General features: G+C 40.8%; 1 protein-coding gene across 10 annotated transcripts in view; it reads right to left on the minus strand.

The window, feature by feature from the left end:
- The window catches only part of MACROD2 (mono-ADP ribosylhydrolase 2), an 877,989-nt gene that overhangs the window by 294,392 nt on the left and 562,141 nt on the right, over positions 1-21,456 (minus strand). For all 10 annotated transcript variants that reach the window (XM_042049286.1, XM_042049290.1, XM_042049291.1 and 7 more), the window contains one exon: positions 3,461-3,491. In XM_042049286.1, coding sequence (XP_041905220.1) covers positions 3,461-3,491 — 31 coding nt within the window. The remainder of the gene's footprint in view (positions 1-3,460; positions 3,492-21,456) is intronic.

Below are 21,456 nucleotides of genomic sequence, written 5' to 3' on the forward strand. Positions count from 1 at the left end.
CTTCTATCAGGGGATATTTCCAAACTTGCCCAAACCAGCACAAACATGAAAATCTGACACACTACAGCCTAAAATAGCACTTTGTACCCTCTGAACTATAGATTTGTCTACAGATTTTTTTCCAAACAGATAGTAAAATCGCTTTAAAAAGGAAAAAGAAACAAAATGTAAGAAAATTCCTAAAAATCTAACTGGTCTGGCTTAAAAAAAAAAAAAGAAAAAATAAGAAGACAATGTTAAGATGGCACTTAGGCTTATGTTTGTGTGTTACTTAACAGCTGCTGAGGATGTGTAGCTTGATACTCCAATACCCCCTAATACCATGGGAGTGATGTAAATCCCTCAGACCTCCTCGCAAAACAGCTTTATTTAGGAAACTTCATGCTCTTGGTATAAATGAAAGCATTTATTGCAACCGAAGAGAGTAACCCAGGCATCCACAGGGATATAAACCTTCACAGCCTTTGCTTTCTTAGACTGATTAGCAGCTCATAAGCTTATTAAAGGTGATAGGGATCTCTTAGTAAAATATATTAGTGATTGGGGATCTCTTAGGGAATTTTTTTTTTCCCAGAGTGCCTGTGGGCAGACTCTCCTGTGTTGTGTAGTCCTTACAAACATTTAGCATTGGTTGCTTTCTATGTCATTTTTCAAAGATAAAATCCCTCATTTGAATCTATCAAACTTCTAAATCAAAGATCCTTTGTGAGCGGATTTGTTGCCAGCACTCTTTAAACTGGAGTATATGAAAATTCAAGTTTTAACTGCTGGCACAGTGCAGCAGTCAAATGGCCTTCCCAAGGCTGTAACTTGTTCAAGCTGAAACATCCACTGCGTGATGGGTGGAGATGGAGCATCAGCAAAGTGTGGAAGAAAGGTAGACTTTTCCTCTATCCAACACCCTGCCCACAGAAAGGAATCTGCCCTTTGCCAAGACCTCGGAAAGAGCCTTGCTTGCTTGTTTCTTCCCAGCTTCCTTTTTATGGGAGTAAAGGCGTGCTCTGCAATGATGAAAACAAGAATGGACTGCTCCCAGAGAAGTGTGAACACTGTCCTAATGACAAGAGTGAAGGTGAGCAATCTGTACATCTACATGAGTCTGGAGAAGAACTCAATCCAGATTCTAAAACTGGATATACTCAGTTGATCTCTTGCAAATTTCTCTGCTTCAATTTGTAGGAGAAATTGAGTCCTCAGCCAGGAGTTTCTGAAGGGAAAGCATTTGCTTGCATGGATCCAAGATGAGAAAACAAGTGTGTTCCTTCTATAACACTCTACTGGGACAGTCCAGTGTTATGTGCACAGCACAAGGATATCCTAATCAGCTTGGCCACCAGGAATGAGGCTGATCCACTTTTTCATCTACACACTGCCTTTATCTAAAGGAATATGCATAGATAAAGGGAAAACCCCAACAAAACCAAAAAGATGAAAGCATAGTTTTGTGGGGTTTGTGTGTATTTTACATTGCAAACATGTCACCACCCACAGCATAATTTTAGCAATGCAACAGCTATCAAATATTCTTGAAAATACTGACACCTGAAGCCAGATGCAGGGCTGCCTGCTTAATTATTACTCTCAGGCAGTACATCTGAAAGTCTGTAAAGAAGGAAAATATTTTTTTAAGCGAGGAATAGAAAGTATTTATTAAAATGCAAACAGTACCATCGATTAGAGGTTGTATTCCCCCCAAAAAAAGCCACAAAAGCAGCCTAAGAAAAACAGAGCATTTTAGCACAAATGCATTTTATTTCCAACAGTGAAAACAGCAAACAATTACAGAAAAAGCATCTGTCACAGTGTAAAATGTTTCAGTAATGCCACAGCTACCTTCGAGAAAAGCATCATAAACCTCACCTAAACTCAAGATTCCTATCAGAAATCCTTTCCAACTTTCTCTGCCGGCTTTGGGGAACCATATTTCTCACCTGCTGAGACTTTTCTATTAACTAGGCTAATTCTAAATAAAAGTGAACTATTATTATTTGTACATCCCACTTACTAGTAATTACCATATATTTATAGCATGACTTGCTTGATTGTAAAATAGTAACAAAAATGTATCTATGTAAAAGATCAAGATTTAAGCCAATGAGTCAAGGCCTAAAATGCAAACCTTGCCTCCAAGTTCAAAAGGAGGACCAAAACTGAGAACTGAGGCAGAGCTTTCTCTGAAACCAGATTTATATTCAGCCAATTCTAGTGCTCTGCATCATATTCTGCAACAATGCAAATGCAGTTCAAGTAAAAGGGAATAAAGCACCCACATTGAATTAGATTTTACCTTCTAAAGCCTATTTCATATTTACAATCATAAAATAATTTTAAATGAGGTCCTTGAAAAAGAAGGAACAAGCCTAATATTCCTGCCTTCCTTTCTCCCCTCTTGAATCTGAATTACCTAATTAGTCAAAGCTCAAATTATCTAACAATTACTGTATGTTATGACTTATGTCATACTACATTGTTACATGATGATTTTTTTTTTTAATTTATTGCTGTTTAGCATAAAATCATTGAATAGTTTGGGTTGGAAGGGACTTTAAAGATCATCTGTTTCCAACCCTGCTTCGAACACCTTCCACTAGACCAAGCTGCTCAGACTCCCATCCAAGCTGACCTTCAACAGTTACGGGGATGGAGCAACCATGTGTTTCTCTAAAACATCCTTAATTTAAAAACTTGAAATTGTATAAGTAATCAAACGTACAATCATTTCTATGCATTTATTGAACCTAAATGGAAGAAAACTCAACGTAGGTTATTGTTTAATGAAAAAAAATTCCCTTTGTAAATTGCATGTTTTCTCAAATTTCTCAATATTTTGCTAAATATTGAACTGTTTGTTTTCTTCCGCCTTCAAATATCATGCTCACTTCTTTTGGCCAACTAAAAGCAAGTTGACTATTAGTGATGGATTACCTTATGATTACAACAAAGCAAGAGACTTACAATAACCCTTTCCTTCCAGTTCCTTCAGGCCATGTTAATTTGCATGTAAATTAATAAACTAAAATTGTGGAAGCAAAACTCAAGGGAACTAAGATAATTTCCTGTTACTTGAGCATGTTGGCTTGGCTATTATTTTTTTTTTCCTGCCAGTCTCGAACGTTGTGGCATCTTTCTTGCTTTCCTTCTGGGTGGAAAACTTTGCCAGACCCCTGTTTTTTCCTGTTGAAGCCACAGCAGCATGTTTAAGAGTTACTGCAGAAGTGTAATCACAGTTGCAAGTCTTCACCCACAAGCTCTAAGGGTTACGCTAAGGGTATATCCCACTTACCAGCACACCAGCATCCAGTCACAGCTGAAGGCTTTGGGCCTCTGTTTTTTAACACAGTATAAATATATTGGTGAGACAAAATGACTGATGAGACATCTGATACAAAATATCACTGTTTGAAATACCAATAATAGGGAAAAACGAGTAAGAATAAGTGACATTGAAGGTCTGTCTTACCATAAATTCCGGTTGAAATACAGGGAAAGGCCTGTAAAACAAATGAAACGAAAAAAAAATCAGCAGGATTTCTGCTTACCATACTTTTTATCAAAACCAAGAGTGTTTTTAAATGCCTGTTTTTCAACACCCAGAGATTATATGTTGTAGCATTCACTGTTACAGCAGTCAAATCACAGGCATGCTCATGTATGTGAATGTATGCCTCAAATATTTCATATGTGTTCTTTGCTGCCACATTAATAAAGCTGCATTCTTTTTCTCATCTTGAGCTCCAAGCAACATTTGAACACAGAATTATTCTTAAAACTGTCTTTTGAGCTAAAATTTAATGCTATGAGCTAAAAATTAATGCCATAAGCTACTACAGTAGAAAAAAAAAGTCATATCATGTGGGTAGAGTTAGATAATGTTTCTTCATCAGTAAAACAAGCTTGGCCAGCTTAGACCCTGTTATGCCGCTTTGCCATGCCCTCATTCACTATAATCTCCTTTTTTGATTCAGTTCTTAACCTCAGTTCTTTCAGACATGTGGTTCATGGTGTGACCCAACACAGCTGTACTGTTACAAGCCAAAGGTTTGCAAACTGGTGCAGGGGTAGGAACCGGAAGACGCTGATGAAAAGAAAGAGTACATCTTTGGGGCAGCTTGGACACCAAAGAATATACATCATGCAACAAGAAATATTACAGACACTGTGCCAGCAAGAACAATAATTTACATTTCTGCTAGCTGTATGTGTTGTCTCAAGATTTGCATTTCTGTGAGCCAGAGTCAGTTTTCCACCAGGAAAAAACAAAGCTGTCGTTTCACAAGAGAGGCAATTTTCTTCATGTTCAGCTGATATGTGATATCACCTTTGCCTCCCACCTCTGGACTGACAGCAGACACAGCTCAAAGGTATGAGAGCACCTGGGACCAAAGTCTCAAATATCCACCCTGAGGCTCCCTCCAGATCCCCCAGCAATGAGTCATCATACAAAAGAAAGAAATTCTCCTTTACTTAATCACACAGGAAAACATTATTCAAAGCTAATGCTTGCTTTATATTTAACCAGGGAATTAATTAGGGAATGGTGATTAAGAAAGGAGAGGTCTAATGGAAAGAATACATCCTCCCCTCCCCTCTGAAAATGCTTAACTAAAATAAAATGGAGGAGAATTATAGTCTCATTCCTTCTCATAGCCACTACAACTTACATCCTGAAAAGTACTTAGCTTTGTAGTTTGTACCCAATAAATCACAAGAATCAGCTCTTTAAAGAAATGAAGAATAGAGTAGAAAAAAGAAAAAACAACCACCACATGGTTACAGAGCTCAGGCTGAGGTGGCAACAGATATTTCAGCAATCAGAGAGAAGCACAGAGGAAGATTTTGTCCATTTTAGAAAAAGATCTTAAAATTCACCACCATTGCAGTTTCCACATGTTAAGAGACCTTTGCTTCAAACAAGTGTTTTGTTTTCTATTCTTTGCAGAATTTGAATAACAGCATAGGACTTGGATACTCATTTGCCTCAGAAAGTGAGTAACTGAGTATTCATGGTTTTCTCTTACTGGCCTGTAACAACTGTGGATGAGGGGAAACAGTGCTGCAGCACCTCCAAAAGTCCACCAGTCCCGTGGCTCCTTGGGTAACACCCCACATGGCGCCTAGGGGACACAGCTTCAGACCCCCACATGTGTGACAAAGCCAGCCACCTGGTGGGCCTTGGGCTGGAGTGGCTCTGCAGCCCTCCAGCAGCAAAGAGCACCAGCTCCCCTCAGGTCACTGCAGATTCATGACTGCTACAAAGCAAAGGGCATCAGACTGACACAGTGTCTAAGCTGTGTCACAGCTTAGATCCTTAAGGATCACAGATCCTTAAGGTTGTAAAAGACCTCTAAGATCACTGAGTCCAACCATTAAATGAGCCTACTTAAAGCCATGACAGGGACCTTGAAGGGATTTACAAGACTGGCTGATGCACTATGGGACAGGCTCAGCACACACTGCCAACATCTGGCACCACAGATGTGTATTGGGGTGCTGGATCCAAGCACCTGCGGGCTCCAGGGGAACAAGCTTCCTTCTCATCATTGCTCAGAGAGAGAAGATGAGAACTGCATTTTCAGCACTGCATGGCAGCCACTTGTCAAACTTGTTCATCTCCATTCACAGAATAACACGCTCTTAGGCCACTCAGCAAGCTCTGACTGGCAACTTGTGTGTTGTGTATATTTCTTAACACTTTAAAAATTATTGTGCAGGCACAATCATTACCTTGCTTTCAGTTTCTGTCATGCAGCTGAAACATATCTGGAATGCAGCTACAAGGCTGTATAAAATCCCATCAAGTTCCTCTGGAATATACGTCTGAGCCGTAACTCAGATGAGCTCTGCCCTCTCCCTCATTCAGAGATGATCACAGCACATAACCAGCAGATGTAATTTCGTAAAATGTGACAGTGCTTTTATTCATTCAAGAAAGACCCGTGCCTGAGATCACATATCAACCGTGTTTCCTCTTGGCTCCTAGGGAGACAATTTAGTCTAGATGCCAGGTTGAAATTACTGGCAGAGCAGTAATGGGGAATTCACAGCATGGATATCAACATACTATAATATTTGGCTTATGGACAAAAGATGTTAAGGTTTCTAAACTTTTCTGTGCATAATAACTTAATTATATATCTGATTTCAATTTAAAAAATCTGTTTCACAATAGGTAACATTCATTCCTATGTCCACAATAAAAATGTTTCTCATCTTAATTTGTTGCTGGTAACTGCTATTTATTGATGAACCTTTAATTTCTTTGGTACCAAAATAGCATGTTTGCTTTATTTGGGGACTACTAAGAGATGCTACCCTGATAGCACTCAAACCAGACACAACTCTGGAGTTAAACATAATTAATAAAGGCAGGAGCTTCCTACTACTACTGTGCTTTTGCAATTGTCTAGAGAAAGAGGCCAAATTAAATCAGGTCTGTGAATACTGTAAGACTGAAATTTATTTAATTCCTGTAGGACAGGATGTGGGCACTCAGCCTCTGGTTCTTTTTAATCCAATGTGTCTTTACTAAGGCTACAGCAGCAGTGCTAATTAGGATGAAATGTAATGCAGCTCTATGAGGAACATTTACAATAGTCACCATGTGGAGGCCAAGTTGGACTCTACGACATTTCAGTAAGAAGGACCTGGGTATTTAAATACTTAAGGGCTTATCTACATCAAGGGGTTCTAGTTCACACTGAGCTGCAATGTATTAACTGTTATATATTAGATGAATACAATTGCTAAGTCTACATGACCAGACGCCTCCTACTGCAGCCACAGCTCCTAATTGCTTTCACAGAGCAAGGACTTTCTTCAAATTAAGTGCTCGGCATTCTGAACCGGTCTCCCAGCGTCATTTCTGCCACAACCAAGCCATATGCAAGGTAAGCACTTTTCTTCCAGCACATAACACAGCAGACAAAAATAATATCAAACACAAATCCTTCTCTGATTTCACTGCACCATCTTATGAAGAGGACTAACTCTCCCGTTTGAGAGCCATTCCTTCCTGCCCCTTGCATAATTGATATTCCTGTTCATCAGCCAAAGCTCCTAAAAAGCTTGCACACCTGAGATGCTTTCCAAAATAACATGCTCTACAAAAGTGCTTAATTTCAAAAAGCACAATAAAACAATAAACTTCAGGGACTATTCTATGTCTTTTGCTGCATGAACTATTCACAAGGTACCTATACACATATTTAAGATCAGTAACATCAAACACTCAGAGTGAAGCTTTGCTGCTTTGACTAGATCAAACTTATAAAGCAAATTATTTTATAAACCAGTAACTATAATACTACTCTTTTGCCTCTTAAAAATCCTCATACTACTATCTGGAAAAAAATAAATAAAAATCTTACGCTATTTTCTAGCCTCTCTCCTGAAATTAATTCTCTTTTTGTCATCATGCTGAACCATAATTTAGCAAACAACAGATTTTGGAAGTAACTATCATTCAAAGAAAACATATGTGAATAGGAAATTCCAACATAATTCCCCATCCTGAAAGTGAAGAGAAAAAAAAAGAGGAACAATTGAACTGAAGTTTTCACTACAGACAATACTAGCATGTTTGTTATGTCTTTAAAGAATAACAAAAAGCAATTATCACCTCAAAAATAATCAATGTCTTGAACACAGCATGTCACACACAAGCCTTTAGGCATTTGTACAAGCTCCCTCATCCACACACTGGAAGGTTCTCTTCACCAGAGTCACACACTGGACACGCAAGTGCCGAAAGAGTTGGAGGGAATTCCTTGGTAGAAACATAAACATTCAGCTACTTCACAAGCCTAAAAGTTTACATACTGGCTGTGGGGAGGTTCTCAAAGGATGCTGACAGCTAACAAAATGCTGGTCAAGCAACTACAGCTGAAGCTCGGATTCAGACCCAACGTGAAACATCCTTTCTGTATTGCGGCTTAAGACTCTTCCAAAGGACAACAGGTTTAGAAAATTATATGCAGCAATAATCAAATTTAAAATAAAAATCCAACAGCTGTGTGGCAAAATGGTGTATGGCGAACCTGTCACAAAGCCACTGACAACTGATTGAAGGACTACTATTTAGTTAAAACGACTTGCAACAAGTGCATAGAGAAATTCAACACAACTCAGAAAACAAAGGTCTGTCGAGTTTCCACAGGACCTCCACAAGTTTCCCCTCCATGCTGGTCACACTACTTCAGGTAAGTATTTACCACAGAGGTTGAGGTTTTCTTTAAGTCTGTTTATTTACACAAGAGAGCACTTACTGAGAGAGGCCACCTAAGAGGTTAAGGTGGCAAAAAGAGTATCTTTAAAATTTCCTGTTAACCAAACTAAACAGATCAGGTGGCTGCAGGGGAGGATCTTCCTTTGATTACCTGTTTGCTGCGTGGCAATATTCTCATTGTTCAATTATGTGTCTCAGTTTACACAGCGAATGAAAATTTCTTTTTTTATTGAAGTAATCAAAAACTTCAACCAAATGACATTCGTTCAAGAATGAGTGTGGCAAAAAAATATCGAGGAATGACTGCTAAGAATTACAAATTCTTTCTAGCATCTGTGTGTTGTAACTTTACATGAATTTAAGATAGACTTTTGAAGACGCAGAAACCAGATGCTACAATGACCTTCACAAGACAGTAGCTATATGGAATATGGAATACTGTAATATGGAATTAACTTAAGATGGTTCACTACTTGAGGAATCTCAGCAAATTTTTATTTTTAATTTTTCAAATTTAGAATCTTTCAGTAATAGCTCAATTAACTGCCTGGATAAAGGTTTGGACTTTAACTGGATCAAATAATTTGATTTCTCCACACACAAACTTGGTTTTGGGGTGGGGGTTGCCTGTTTTTTTCCCTAAACTATTTGAATATTTGTAGTTAGAGTGAAAAACTTATGGGGGAGCTACAAACCAACAGTTTGGCACATATTTTAAAAATCATCATTCATTTATATTTAGAAATACTGAGATATGAAACTCAACTGCTCAAAGCAGGGTCACCTAAAGCCAGTCACCCAGGACCATGGCCAGTAAAGGCTGGAGTATCTCCAAAGATGGAGACCCTACAATGTCTGTGGGCAACCTCTTCTGTAGTTTGACCAACCAGAGAATAAATAAGTCATTTCTTGTGTTTAAATACTGGCCCTCCCAGCTCTCTGCTGTCTGAAGATTCCCCAGAGTGCTTTGTTCCCCATCATCTGAGTCACTAAAGATCTTTAATAGCACTGGCCCCACAGTCAGCCCCTGGGGTACATGACGAGTGACTAGCTTCCAGCTGGACCTTGTGCCACTGACCACCACCCTGTAAATCCCAGCAGCTCAGCCAGTTTTTAGTCCACCTCTTGCACAGTAAAAAAAAGACAGAAATACAATAATTGGGCTTATAAGACAGCATCTGCCTAGGATGTTTAGAAGCCATTGCAGTTGAAATACCAATTAAAGCAGCAAAAACACAGATGATAAGGAAAGAATAAAATATCAAATGCAAATTTAGAACAATTTATTTTTTCTTTCTATACCATCCTGTGCCAAAGCAGGCTTGAAATGAATGACAAATTGATTTTGAACCACATCTATGATGTGCTTTTAGCCCCAGTAGAGAACAGTTACGAGTTTCCTTCATGATGAAGAGCAAGAAATTAAAAATCCCCTTTCCTTTTTCAAGAAAAGAAAGGAACATTCACCTGCGTGCCCCATATTGCATCAGCCTCACAGCGCTACAGAGCACAGAGCAGTTTCTGGGTTTGCCTCTAGAGTCCCTGAGCTCTCAGTGGCTAATTACTTTGAGAGGAAATTTTGAAGATGCAAATTCCTTTACAAGAACAATGCAGATACAGTCCTTATTATTATTTTTTTTTAAATGAAGGTTACAGACTATTTTCAGAAGACTAATAATACTGTTTAATCATATTAACTTAAAAATCCCTAATGTAGTAAGGGATTCCATTCTTTCAGCCTGACAGGCCACCTGCACAGCAGGCTCTGGGCACCTCTTCCCCACTGCTATATTTCTACTCACAAGATCCTGTGATATCCACAGATCACAGACCTCATCTGATGTGTGCACTGCTAAGAGGAAATCTGGGATCCAGTTTCATCTCTGCTTGCCCATTTCCAGGCTGGACTTCTGGCCTGAGGTTCTCTCTACAGTTAATGAAGAGGGTAATTAATCTGTTTCAGGTCAAATGAATGGCTCTTGTGGGGAACTGTTGACCACAGAGCAAAGCTCTGTGGTAGATTTCACCTACATTTACCCAAGCTAAATTTAGGTGAAACAAATCTTTCCCTCAGAACAGGAAATCATATATATGTACTTGCCAGAAAGATTCAGGAACTCTCTCTATTTTCTAAGTCCTCACCACAGGAATATTATTCCATTGATTCAATATAAAATTACTTTTAATGAAAAATGTTGAGCCAGACTTCTCCAACTTCATGAGATGAGCAGGGACTTCCAAGGCCAGAAAAATCCACTCTGCTTCTCCAAAGAGTCAATTAAGAACTACACAGAACCCTCAGTTTTGTGCATTGGTTTCATGTCCAGGAGCACAGCTGTGAGAATCAGATCTGCTATACTCAGTGCAGGCTCCTGGTAGCCCAGGGAGATTTCCGCCCCAGAAAATGCCAATGCTGAGCCACACATGGTGCCCAGAAGACACAGGCATTGCAAGCCTAGCCCAAGTCCACATGGGCTGGTAGGAGAGGACACACCTAATGCAGCATCAGCATTTCCAACATCCAGGTCATTACTTACTAGCAACTTCTTAATGAGCTCGTGTCTAGGTCCCTCATTCAAATCGATACTGTGCCACATCTACAGATCAATATTAGATTTACATTTATAATATTTTCAAATGAAAAGAAAAAGGAGTAAGAAACCACAAGACTATATATTGATATAAAAACTTTAGAAAGGAGATATTCAGCAACAGAGGTGTTTACTGACCACAGTGACAATTACTTCATCCTTAACACTAGGTTGGCCTGTTCTTACTGCTTCATCTAAACCAACACACCCAAGGAAATACCGCTGCACCTTTACTGTGGTTTGATTCAGATCTAAGCCAACCTTGCAAGAAAGTTATTAAATGACATTAACATAGTAGTGAGATCACACTCTGACAAACAAGAATGAGTTAAGTTTAGGGCAGATGGATATTGAGGCTTTCCTCTAAATGTCCTTAATTTGGAAGGTTTTAGACATACTGTCTCCTGAACCTCAGTGCAATTTTAGTTTTTTACTATTTGTGATATTTATAGCTCCCATTTATATAAGTAATACGTAATTTTAATGCAGGTCTAATAGTTCCAACTGCCATTGACACAGATTGTAAAATGAAAAAGGGAGAATACCTTGTTGAGTGAGATGCTATTTTATATCGCTCCTGCCACCCTAACCACTGCAATACAGTGGGTTAATGTCTTATTTGGATTCCAACCTTGTCAACACATCAAAGATCCTCCCAGGTGAAGAGGAGCAGGGCTATGCAATTTATCTCCCATAACCTGTAACATCTCTGTCACTCTGGTCCAGGGTGAGCAACTGCAATGCATGTTTCTTTTTGAGAGAGGTAAGAGAGATGCCTTGAAGAAGTACACAGTGATGAAAGGTATGAGACAGGCATAGACCTTGGGAAATGTCAAGGGAGATCACAGTCAAAATTGCCTTCTTTATCCAAAATAAGTAACAGCAGTTGTGGATTATGCGACTATAATTCTGTGGAGAAGGTCTGGTAACATAAATTACAGTAAGGACAACTTGAGACTCTTTTTAAAGACCAAGCAGGTTATTCGTATTTTTAGCTTATATTCTACTGTTCCCAGGCACAGTCCCTATAGATATTTCTATGGCTATCATGAGTCCCCTCAGTGCAGTGCTTTTCCCCTCCCTATTTATTATCTGCTGTCACCCCACTCTATCATTTTTTCCTTTCCATCCTTCTGCACACTCCTCCCCGATCACAGATTGCTGCCATATGCCCTGTTCCAAATTCACTGCTTCCATTATCACTTCCCTTACAGCTGGGGCACATCTGCTCTCAGATCCACTTTACAATTTTTCCTAAGGCCCTGCCTTGCTTTCAGCACTGCTGGAATGCCTGTGCAAGGAAGGCAGCAGCTACAGGAAACTAGCCACCATCTGTGGCTTGATTCAGAGCCATTGCAAGCAGCAAGAAACCCTCAGCTTCAACTACAATCCAAACACTATTTCCACTGGTTTTTCTCTTTCAAACTGCTGTTGAATGACACAAATAAACAAGGTAAACTGCACCGATATTACCAAAACCAGGTCAGCACTCTGGATACCTCATTTCTGGCACACTGGGTTTGGTTCAGAAAACAGAAAACAACAGACTTGCTGCCTGAAAGAAGGTTCTGGAAAAATCAGTGGCAATGTGTTCAACAGGGGCCTCAGAAAATGAGGAGTCCTGAAGAGAGACCAATCCAGGTTTGCAGGTTCTGACACATTTCCTCATTCTGAGTAACCCTGACACTGTTTCTACCAAGTTGAATGAATCTGCATAACACTTTCCTTGGCATCAGTAAATGTGTCAGGATTTGTCTCAATAAAACTTCAATGTCAATGCAAGAAAGGCTCTCATACATATGGGAAAAGTAGAAAGAAAAAAACCCCAAAATCTGAAAAAATACATCTATTTTCTCGAAGTTACTTCAGCTTTCATTCTCTTATAGACATTTATTCCTCGTCTCAGGAGGTGTTGCTGCAAAAATACAAGGTTAACAATTTTAAATAGAATTGTGACTTTAATTTTCCATGTCCTCCTATTTAATATATTGATCCAGACAGGTTTTTTTATTGAATTCAAGTAACATAATGACTTGTCAAATTCTTCCTACTTTCAAATGTTCTGTATGGAAATAACTGGTATGTATATTTTTAAAATGGCAAAAACAGCTGAAGTGAATAAAAGGCATAAAGATTTCTCTATCTTTTTAAATACATTTTTCCCAAATGAAGAAAACTGCACAGAGCAATCGAAGTGAAACACAAAAATATAACTATCACTTTGATTTCCCTGTCTTTTCTGGTTGAGTTACCCCCAGACGCCTTTTTCATGAAAAAAAAAAAAAGGCATATTGAAATCTCTGTGCTGTTGCTTTCCTTTTTTTTAAGGAAAGACAGACATGAAAAGATCTGAACCAGAGACACATTATTATTCAAGAAACATTATAAGAAATAACCACTTGCATTACTAATACTTTATCATTCATGCAAACTATTTAGCATGAGAGACAAAAGCAGCTTAAATATATACATACAGCTATGTGTATGTCAAAGAGATACCAGCTCTGGAGAACAAACACAGAGAAGGGGAAAAACCAACAAAAAACCAGCCAATACCAAAAAATCCCAAAGGAGGGAGAAAAATGAATGAAATTAAGAACTTGTACCTGAGGATGCTAAAGGTTTGGCACAGTTAAATGGTTTTACAGTTTCTTGTTTTCAAATACCTTGATAAGAATTAAGAGTTAACTGCAAGGTTCCTTATCATGTGCTGCGGTAATGACTGTATCAAAGCAAAGGGGGAAATACTGATACAGTATTAGAGCCCCACTTCTTTTTTGTGTCTTTCCTCCAAGCACCCATTGATTTCAGCAAGTGTTCTTCACATGTAGTGATTCCACGACGGGGCTCTAATTGCTTCTTTTCAGACTGATGTGAAGGCATAAACACACATAAATTTCCATTTGTGCTCATGGGATTTGTATGGCCAACACTACTTGTTTTTCTTCCTGAGTCTGTTCCCCTGGCTCTTGTACTTTTAAGGTCTACTCCAACAGAATGCTTCTGTCTTGCATTAAAATACAGTTATGAAATTCATAACTAAACAGTACTTTAAACCATATTGTTTAATCTATGACTTTTCCTCTGACAAGTGTGAAAACGTGTGCAATATGACAGAAGGTTTGCTATAGTAATTGCATGTTGTGATTGAATGAGAGAGTAACAACGACGGAAATAACTGTCTTGCTGAAATTGCTGCAGAAGGTAAGTTGCTCCTGGATAGTTTTAACTCATGCACCATCTGTTTCCACAGTCCTTTAAATGTTTCTTCAACTAGTTAAGGGATTTTATTGTTGTTCCTATAGGCATTGCCACATTTTCTCTGACCTTTTGCACACTGTACTTTGAAAGTGTGTCTCTCCATCCCTTTCAGTCCTTCCTCCCCTCAAACCCTCCTCACTGGGACTCAATTATCCACTGCCCACATCTGACAGACCTCCCACTCATGTTTTCTAAATTCTTGCCACATTAGCTAGCAAAGAGGAGATTATATATGGCAAAATGTGTAGGTCCCTTTGTGTATTTTTCCAGTAGATGGAGACACAGTGTTTATTTCCCTAAAAGCTGACATTATTAAACATCAGTTCAAGAATCAAGTAATATTCAAAAATTATTACAGTCAAGACTTACCTAGCTGTGAAAAAAGAAATATATCTGAATAATAACCACACTGTAGAGTTGAATTACAATGCTAAATCCTTTGCAATACAGCACTAAGTAACACTGCATTAAACTTAATAGATTATCAAGACTCTTAATTAAAAAAACCCAAACAGCTCAAGTTAAAGTGAAAATGAACAACAAATAAAATCTTTTCATCTAAAGCATTGTCCCCTTTACACATCAGCAAAGCTCTACAAAGAAATTACCAGCACAACAAAACTGTTATTATAACATGGCACACAGTGACATTACGTTACCACAGTAAGGTTGTAGTTACAACAACTGAGGTCCCTTCAATTCAACCCTCCAGGTGAACAAAAAAAAAATAGGGGATATCAGATGAAACCAATGTGTTGCAAGTTAAAAATGAACAAAAGGAGATTCTTTTTCACATAAAACAGTGGATGCCACAGAAATGAGAAAAGTTTATGGGAGCTGAAAATCAATAATATGAATTCACCTAAGAAAAAAGCCAAAGAGCTATTTAAAGCATGAAGATAAAACCTGTGGATCAGAAAGTGCCTAAGTGATGAAAAGCCAGGACTAGGAAAGTGTTCTGACAACTGCCATTCAATGCTTACCCCATCCTTACACTCCCCACTCAGCATCACCTTTCAGCCAAAGCAAAGGCAGGGCACTGACTAAGACACACATTTGGTCTGACCCAGCATGGCCCTTCATACACTCCTCAGCAAACTTTCTGCATAACTATCAAGAAAATTATGAACAAACTGGCAAGAGGTGAAGGTTTGGGGGTTTTTGTAAGCTAAAATCTGTGAAACCAACAAATTGCATCAGAGCAGCAATTGCCAAAATGGGAAATGACCACAAGCCTCCTCTGCCCTGACCAAGACAGGGTTTTAGAGAGCAAATCTTCCATCCCATTTGCTTCTGTGGATGCCTTTTGAGAAATCCTTCCCTGTAAAGATAATCAGGATCATCAGGCAGGGGAGTTTATGGCATGACATGCTCTTGCTTCTCCGTGGCATGAACAAGGAACATGTAACACACATGCCAGTGCTAATCATAAAAGGGACTACAGACTCTCCTTATCCTTAATGGATTTGCTCCAGCCACCTGGCAGTTTACTCACTTCCCTTGTGAAGCCTCTCTCCCTCTGGCCTACTTTGTTTCTTCCCAATGTGCTGCTGTAGGAGGCTTTAGGAAAGACTTCATCACTGCACAATGAACACCTCTGAATCTTAAACATAAAATACTACATCGCCTTATCTTTATGACAAAAGAAGACATGTTTTATGCTCACCTTTCATAAACATACTGAATACACTGATGTTCATAATATTTTAAATATTTGACAAATCTCTACTCACTGTTCCATCTGGGAGCAGCATTCTCATTATAGACCCCCCTAAGAAACATACCATCCCCAGCAACATCTTAAGAGTTGAGCATGTGATTTACCTTTCCAGACAGAACTGTTTTCAAGAAGTCATCCAAAATCACTTTCAGAAAATTTCTCCCCAAGGAGTTACAACTAATTAAGAATCCATTCATGGGTTAGTAATTTACATGATTCCATTGTGGATTCTGCAATTTTTATCTAAAGTCTTTGAAGTTTATATATAATGTCAGTCATTCTGAGTCATCAGTAAATTACAACCCTCTTTACTCTGCTGCTGGAAACGCCGTTAAATATATGGAGCAAATCTGGTCCTGACACCACTCCCCCTAATACTGCTGTTAACCTCTTTCATTGAGAGAACAGCTTTTTTATTCTTTGTATTAATTTCTCATTTGCTAATTGATTTTTAATCCATAACTTTTGAAGGCTATTGATTTCTCCATCCCATGAATCTTTTTTGGTCTATTGTTTGGTCAATAAACAATGCTGCTTATTTTCTCAAAAATAGCCAGCAAGGAGGGAGGCTGCTGCTGCAGCACAAACTTTTGTGGTTTAGTTGGTGACAGAAATAAAGTAGGAGACTCTCTCTAGAGTGTCCAGACTAGACAGTTAAGACTTTCATCCTTAGCTCAGTTAAGGGGGCACACACTGCCCAGGACAGACGGGTAGAGCTGGGCAAAACCAGCAATTCTAAGTGAAAGTAGAAGCAAACAGAAAACAGGGAGACCAATACATGTGACTTTCCAGACAAGTTTTGAGCTGTTCTAATAATAAACCAGAGAAATAGATTAAACATTACATATTATTGAGCAGTGGACCCTGACCTTTCTCAGTCCATACACCGCAAGCAACGTCAGCCCTTGTCTTCCCTGGCACATGGAGCACTGTGACAGCAACCCTGGCTTCAGCTTGCTCGAGCGAGCTGTAGCCACAGGACAAAGAGCACTGCTAAAGGTTTTGGTTTTTCTTCTGAAGAAGAAATTATTTTATTTTACAGATGTTATGACAGTAAGCACTCCTCATAAAAATAGTGGCACAATGACTAATGATACATCAAAATACTGTGGTTTGAGCTGTATATGGAATATATTTGGGATGATTTGGCTGATTACCAACATAGTACTACAAGTGTAACACAAAGCTGTCTCACTTCTCTCCTTCAAAATATTCCTTCAAATCCAGTGTCTAAAAAACTTCACAAATTTTAAGCTGGTGTGTCACTTTGTCAGATCCTAACAGCTAACACTACCTCTTCAGTGGGCTCCTGGTCCTTAAACAGCCATCTTTAATATACCAGCAATAAAAAACCATAAGCTATGACTGATTTGGTCTCTTCAGCTGCTGGGATCAGTCCAGACAACCCATAAATTCTTTATGAACTAAAAAGCAGAAACTTAAAGTACACAGATTAAGCTAAACCACTTTAATACACTTCAGGATTTTGGCTACCACTTCACCTGTAATTAACATCGACACTAGTATGTTTTACCATATTAGAACCAGTATGGTCATAAGTCTAGCATTATGGTAGGAATAAAAAGTGGCCAATCCCATAATGTGACTCGTGGAAAATCCATATGTGATCTGGCAAAAATTGTAGTCCTTTCTCCTCAAGCCCTGAGAGTTTCCAGGACATGGTTATGCCATCACTCAGGACAGTGAAGGACACCTGTAATGGATTTCCATCTACAGAAAAGCCTCGTCTGAGAACTGAAAGGAAAATTGTGTGATGATGTAGGATAGAAGGGGAAAAAGGATGAGGATACGAGTTTTGCTCTAAGAGCACCTGTAAGATCAAAGAGTTTCAGAGAGCATTTGGCTGTAATTGCAGACACTGTAAATCATAAATTTATCAGTATCAGGATCTTAATGCAGAAACTCCAAGGACAAACAAGTAGCAAACCTACTTCATAAAATACTAACGCTTCCTTCTCACAAAACACTTTCCTCACTAGAATCACACAATCAACAGAAGCAGAATCACAGAATGAACTAGGTTGGAAAAGACCTTTGAGATCATCAAGTCCAACCTATGACCTAACCTAGCACCTCCTCATCAACTAAACCATGGCACTGCGTGCCACGTCCAGTCTTTTTTCAAACACATTCAGGGACAGTGACTCTACCACCTCCCTGGGCAGACGATACCATTGCCCAATCACTCTTTCAGTGAAGAATTTTTTTCTGACATCTAACCTAAACTTCCCCTGCCACAGCTTAAGACTGTGTCCTCTCATTTTGTCAGTGGTTGCCTGGGAGAAGAGACTGACCCCCACCTGGCTACACCCTCCTTTCAGCCAGTTGTAGAGAGTGGTAAGGTCTCCCCTGAGCCTCCTTTTCTTCAGGCTAAACAACCCCAGCTCCCTCAGCCGTTCCTCACAGGGCTTGTGTTCCAAGCCCTTCACCAGCCTTGTTGCCCTCCTTTGGAGGTGTTCAAGCTTCCTCAATGTCCTTCCTGAACTGAGGAGCCCAGAACTGGACACAGTACTCAAGGTGTGGCCTCACCAGTGCCGAGTACAGGGGAAGAATGACTTCCCTAGTCCTGCTGGCCACTATTCCTGATACAGGCCAGGTGCCACTGGCCTTCTTGGCCATCTGGGCACACTGCTGGCTCATGTTCAGTCGGCTGTCGACCGGTACCCCCATGTCCCTTTCTGCCTGGCCACTGTCTAGCCACTCTGTCTCTGACCTGTAGCGCTGCAGAGGTTTGTTGTGGCCAAAGTGCAGGACCCAGCACTTGGACTTTTTAAACTTCATATCGTTGGACTTGGCCCATCTATCCAACCTGTCCAGGTCCATTTGCAGACCCTCCTACCCTCCAACAGGTAGGACACATACTCCCAGCTTAGTGTCATCTGCAAATTTACTGATGGTAGACTCAATCCCCTCATCCAGATCATCAGTGAAGATATGAAACAGGACTGGCCCCAGCACGTATCCCTGGGGGACACCACTAGTGACTGGCTGCCAACTGGATGCAGCACCATTCACCACCACTCTCTGGGCCTGGCCATCCAGCCAGTTCTTAAACCAAGAGTTTGCACCTGTCCAAGCTGTGGGCTGCCACCTTTTCCAGGAGTGTGCCATGGGAGATGGTGTCAAAGGCTTTGCTGAAATCCAGGTAGACAACATCCACAGCATTGCCCTCATCCACCAGGAGGGTCAACTGATCATAAAAGGAGATCAGGCTGGTCAGGCAGGACCTGCCCCTCCTAAATCCCTGCTGGCTGGGTCTGATACCCTGGCCATCCTCCAGCTGCCGTGTGATGGCACTCAAGATGATCTGTTCCATAACCTTGCTGGGCACTGAGGTCAGGCTGACTGGTGTGTGGTTTCCGAGATCCTCCTTCTGGCCCTTCTTGTGGATGGGCATCACACTGGCCAGCTTCCAGTCATCTGGGACCTCCCCAGTGAGCCAGGACTGATGGTAAATGATGGAGAGTGGCTTCACAAGCTCATTTGCCAGCTCGCTCATCACCCTAGGATGGATCCCCTCTGGTCCCATACACTTGTGAGCATCTAAGTGGCTCAGCAGGTCTCTGACTGCTTCCTCCTGGATAACAGGGGGGCTATTCTGCTCCCTGTCCCCATCTACCAGCTCAGGAGGACAGTTGTCCTGAGGATGAGCTGTCTTATTGCTGAAAACTGAGGGAAAGAAGGTGTTAAGTACCTCTGCCTTTTCCTCATCTTCAGTTACTAAATTCCCTCCTGCATTTAATAGAGAATGGAGGTTGTCCTTCTCCTTCCTTTTGCCATTAATGTATTTATAAAAATATTTTTTATTGTCCTTCAGAGAAGTTGCCAGATTGAGTTCTAACTGGGCTTTTGCCTCTCTAATTTTTTTCCTACATGACCTAGCAACTCTCTTAAGCATTTCCTGAGATACCTGACCCTCCTTTCAAAGGTGATACAACCTCTTTTTTTTCCTTACTTCTTTCAAAAGCTCCTTGCCTATCCAGGCTGGTCATTTTCCTTGTCAACTCATCTTTTGGCACATAGGGAACAGTCTGTTCCTGTGCCTTCAAGACTTCTGTTTTGAAGCATGCCTATGCTTCCTGGACTCCTTTGTTTTTAAGGGCTGCTTCCCAAGGAACTCTCTGAATAAGTCTCTTGAATAGGTTGAGGACTGCCCTCCAGAAGTCCAGCATGGAAGTTTTGTTGATGCCCCTCCTTGTTTCACAGAACATTAAGAACTGTTATGTCACGGTCACTGTTCCCGGACAGACTCCGAGCACCGCATCTCCCACCAGCCCTTCTCTGTCTGTAAACAGCAGGTCTAGCAGAGCCCCACCCCTGGTAGGCTAACTCCCCAGCTGTGACAAGAAGCTCTTCTCCGTTCACTCTAAGAACCTCCTAGATTGCCTCTTCTCTGCTGGTTGAGTTCCCAGCAGATATCTGGCACGTTAAAATCTCCTACAAGAACAAGAGCTGGCAATTTTGAAACATGATCCAGCTGCTTATAGAATAATTCATCCACCTCTTCATCCTGGTTGGGTGGTCCATAACAGACTCCCACCAGGATATTGGCCTTCCCTGTGATTTTTACCTATGGGCACTCAACCTTACCATTAATCTCAAGTTCTGGAGTGTCAAGAGCCTCCCTTATATACAGAGCCACCCCTCCACCTCTTCTCCTTCACCTGTCTCTTCTGAAGAGCTTGTAGCCATCCATTGCAGCACTCCAGTTATGTGAGTCATCCTTTCCGTGATGGTGACTACGTCATACCTTTCCTGCTGTACCATGGCTTCCAGCTCCTCTTGTTTGTTACCCATGCCGTGTGCATTAGTGTACATGCACTTCAGCAGGGCTGCAGATTTCACCCAAATCTGGCTTAGCACCCTTAGGGTCCTCTCTGGAGAGCCTGGTTTCATCCCCCTCCCCCTTCAAACCTGGTTTAAAGCCCTCTCAATGAGTTCCGCCAACTCATGGGTTGGAATCCTTTTACCCTTAACAGATAGATGGAGCTCATCTGGCTCCAGCAGGCCACATGCCATGAAAGTTGCCCTGTGATCAAAGAACCCAAAATTCTGCCGATGGCACCAGCCCTTCAGCCATTCATTGATAAAGTGGGTTCTCCTGTTACTTTTATCATTTGTCCCTGCCACTGAAGGGACTGAGCAGAATCCCTACCTGTGCTCCTGCCCTATCAACCACTCAACCCAGAGCCCTGAAGTCCCTTTTAATTGCTCTGGTGCTCTTCTTTTCAATCTCATCACTGCCAGCCTGGAGTATCAGCAGTGGGTAATAATCACAGGGCTGAATCAGCCCAGGGAGTCCCCTGGTGCTATCCTGTACCCAGGCCCCAGTAAGGCGACAGACCTCCCTGAGGGATGGGTCCGGCCAACATACAGGGCCCTCTGCTCCCCTCAGAAGGGAGTCACCTACTACGACTACCCTTCTTTTCTTTTTAATGCTAGAGGTAGTGATTTGTCTGACAGAGGAAGTGTAACTGGGAGGCTCTATGGGCAGACTGTTTTCTTCCGTGTCGCCTGGCTAACCCTCTGGATCCAGGGCCTCACACCTATTCTGAAGTGGCACCTGGGTAGGTGATGGGGGTTGGGAGGAATTTTTATTACCTCCCCAAGTTGCAACCCATTTCCACTCCCCTTCATCT

The sequence above is a fragment of the Corvus kubaryi genome, unplaced genomic scaffold (assembly GCF_017639235.1).
Source record: "Corvus kubaryi isolate FWS band 111438036 unplaced genomic scaffold, C.kubaryi_AGA036_p1.0 70, whole genome shotgun sequence".
In the NCBI taxonomy this organism is placed as follows: Eukaryota; Metazoa; Chordata; class Aves; order Passeriformes; family Corvidae; genus Corvus; species Corvus kubaryi.